The 3,242-nt window shown below is 38.2% G+C and overlaps 1 protein-coding gene across 3 annotated transcripts in view; it reads left to right on the top strand.

The window, feature by feature from the left end:
- The first annotated feature begins 276 nt into the window (after positions 1-276).
- The window catches only part of SLC12A1 (solute carrier family 12 member 1), a 98,754-nt gene continuing 95,788 nt past the window's right edge, over positions 277-3,242 (top strand). For all 3 annotated transcript variants that reach the window (XM_077764326.1, XM_077764325.1, XM_077764327.1), the window contains exon 1: positions 277-693. In XM_077764326.1, coding sequence (XP_077620452.1) covers positions 277-693 — 417 coding nt within the window. The remainder of the gene's footprint in view (positions 694-3,242) is intronic.

Below are 3,242 nucleotides of genomic sequence, written 5' to 3'. Positions count from 1 at the left end.
GATTTCCTCACACCCCTATCCCTACTTAAATGTATTTATATTACTTGAAACAAGTTTAATTTTCTCTTTCAATGGCAGCTTTCAAGAACCTTCTGAAGATTGTATAGGAGACAATACATCAAGAATCTATTTATTGAGTCTTCTAGAATAAATGCCAGGAGCTCCCTTACGTAAACACATTAAAGTTTATTTGAAGAGGCAATACATACATTTTTTTTAAAAAACAACAGCCATAAAGTAGACAGCTTAGTCCAAACAAAAAAGTCCTTTTGGAAGATGTCACTGAACTCTTCCAATGTGTTTCTGGATTCAGCGCCCAGTAATAGCAACCGCTTTCAGGTTAATGTAATAAATGAGAGCCGCGAGAGCAGCGCGGCTGTGGATAATAACACCGACCCTCCACATTATGAGGAAACCTCTTTCGGGGATGAAACCCAGAACAGATTCAGAATCAGCTTTAGGCCTGGAAGTCAGGAGTGCTATGACAATTTCCTCCAAAATGGAGAAACCGCGAAAACGGATGCCAGTTTTCATGCTTACGATTCTCACACAAACACGTACTACCTACAAACCTTTGGCCACAACACCGTGGATGCTGTTCCCAAGATTGAGTACTATCGCAACACCGGTAGCATCAGCGGGCCCAAGGTCAACCGACCCAGCCTGCTTGAGATTCACGAACAACTTGCAAAGGTAAGCTTCAGGGCACAGGCAAGCAGCCTCCCTTATTCCTTCAGGTGATCTTCTGCTCTTCCATAATGCTGTGAAGGTCAGAGTGTCTGGTGGAGAGGTCTATTCCAAGCCACCCTCCTTCCTTACAAAACTGTCCCTAGTTTCCAATAATTAGACAATACGCAGAAGTGTTTCACAAATGTTTACCGACTGAGCTCAGAGAACTAAAGAATTAACTCTTTAATTAGGCAGTGTATTGTCTTTTGTTTAAAGTTGTAGTCTCCTCAGTGCACACTTGGTTAAACATGCCAAACCAAATACTAAGCTGATTTCACCTTAGTATAAATGCCTCTGCAACAGTTGTAAGAAAAAAACCATCACCGGTGCTTGCTATAGTTAATACTGTGCTGCCAGCCTTTAGAACATGTGAGTATTTTATATTCTTTAAAGAGAAGGCCAAGATTTATAAGATTCAGCATTTTATCCCCTCCTCTTCAAAACTTTGCCCGGCACTCCTGAATGCTCTTAAGCACATAAAAGTAACTGAATCAAATTTAAGGACAGAAGTGGCTAAACTTTTCGTTATTTAATGAAAATAAATAATGGGTTCCTAAATCTGCTAGAAGCACGAGGTAGCATTTTTTCTAATCTTGTAGCAAATCATTGATAAACTTTGTAGATTTCTTCTTCTGTAACTTGCTCTAAAATATATTGATGTACTTTATCTTCCTGCTCTTCTGGAACACAGTTTGAAATGAATATCATTCTTTATGGATGTAATTACTTGCTAAAAAGAATAATTAGCTGTCACGTATCCAAATGTAGTTTACTTTTGCCCAGGTTTTGAGGTAAAGGAAAAAATTGATTGGAACAATTCCTTTCGTATCCATTCATTCAACATTGTTTTTGTCAAATGATTACCCATGCTAGGGAGTCTAGGAATATTTCTCTCACGGAAGATGCTAATAGGGGTGAAAATTGCCCTTTAGTTTTCATTCTTCTTTCCACAAGGAAACCCGGCTCTAAAACCTATTCCCCTTGGCTACTCAGGGTCCCTGATTCTGCATTCTACCACCAGAGACTGAGTGACTTCCTGAGCAGGGACCATGCTCTGAACACTGTACCCTTACCTTTCGCCTCACCAAGCTTTACATGTCCCATGAACTATATTTGCAACACTCTGCTGAATGGCTGGCTTCTTTACAGATAGAAGATTTAAACTTGATGCGGGATATTCGGTGGTTTGATCAAAAGAAGTTAGCAATGTGACAATGTCAGAAAAAACTGGCAGCCCCCATTAAGAAATTTGAGAAGGGGGTTGATTTGAAGCTCCAGAAATCAGACTAAGGTGTCATTTTGCTTTGTGTGGGAAAGTGGAAAGAGAGAAAGGGGAGAAAGAAAAGAGGGAAAAGTTGGTTGTGAGAAGAGGGCACAAGGAGTTTTCAAGAAGGGCAGAAAAAGAAACTTAGGGCATTATAAAGGGATTTCAATTTATTCTGAAGAAGTAAAATGAGCCAAAGTTCTCTTTAAAAAGACCTGAAATTCTCTCCCACCATACTCTACCTCATTCCACATAAGTCTTAAAGCTCATCCTTTGTAAAATTGGTATCATCAAAATTTAAATAGTCTCATATTTGTCCCCCAGTTTGCAAGAAAACAAAATAAAATTCTATTTCCATTAATAAGAAAATGGAGTAAACTCGCATTGTTCTTTGTACTGATCTTCTAGAGAGAGAAATCTAGCTTATTTACAATTCCTAAAGCCACAGCTTATGTAAATCTTTATGTAAGGGGAGAAAAACTCTAAGGGAATGGTTGGTTGTTCAAAAGCCATCTGAACGACTGTAGTCGAAATGCCATAGATGCATGTGACAGGTTTCACAGCTGTTTGGGATATCCTCTTTTTGAAAATGACACAAAGACTTAACTTTGACGTAAAGCTCTTTTTCTCAGATACAAAGGAGTAGCAAATTAAATAGTTTAAAAATTAGGTTCAGGCTCAATGCCCTGAATAATCATTATGAATGGGTATAGTAATAAGTTACTCTTTTTATGAATTTTACCCTACTTATCAAGACCCTTCATGATTAAATCCCACAGAGGTATCCACATAGCCAATTGGGAGCAGAATTCTAGTACAGCCATGAATCTACATTCTGGTGTTTCTAAAGTTGTAGGGCCTAGTCCACCTCTCCTCAGGTTCTATTTCCATGTTATCCTTCAATATCAGACACGAACAATCCAAGACTTCATCAATCCATCCCTTTCTTCTTTGTTAGTGAATTTGATTCTTTTTCCTCCTGCCTACTCTTCCCCTCCCCCGATAAAAGATGAAGACCTGTAGTGTAATGAGCTATGCTGCTACCTCCTTGTGACCCTTGACATTTTATGGTAGTTCCTCAAATCACAACTAGAAATGATCAATAGAACAAACATTACATAATATTTAGACCTATCTCCAATTTTATAGGCAAAGAAATTACAAATGATGTTTACTTAAGCAATTTAAAAGTGGAAAATTGACATAGTGCAAGTTCAGGTGATTTTTTTTTTTTTTTTTTTGACCCATA

This window comes from Crocuta crocuta, unplaced genomic scaffold (assembly GCF_008692635.1).
Source record: "Crocuta crocuta isolate KB4526 unplaced genomic scaffold, BGI_CrCroc_1.0 scaffold102, whole genome shotgun sequence".
Taxonomy (NCBI): domain Eukaryota; kingdom Metazoa; phylum Chordata; class Mammalia; order Carnivora; family Hyaenidae; genus Crocuta; species Crocuta crocuta.
The sequence above is the reverse complement of the archived record's forward strand: the minus strand, read 5'-3'. Positions and strand labels throughout refer to the sequence as shown.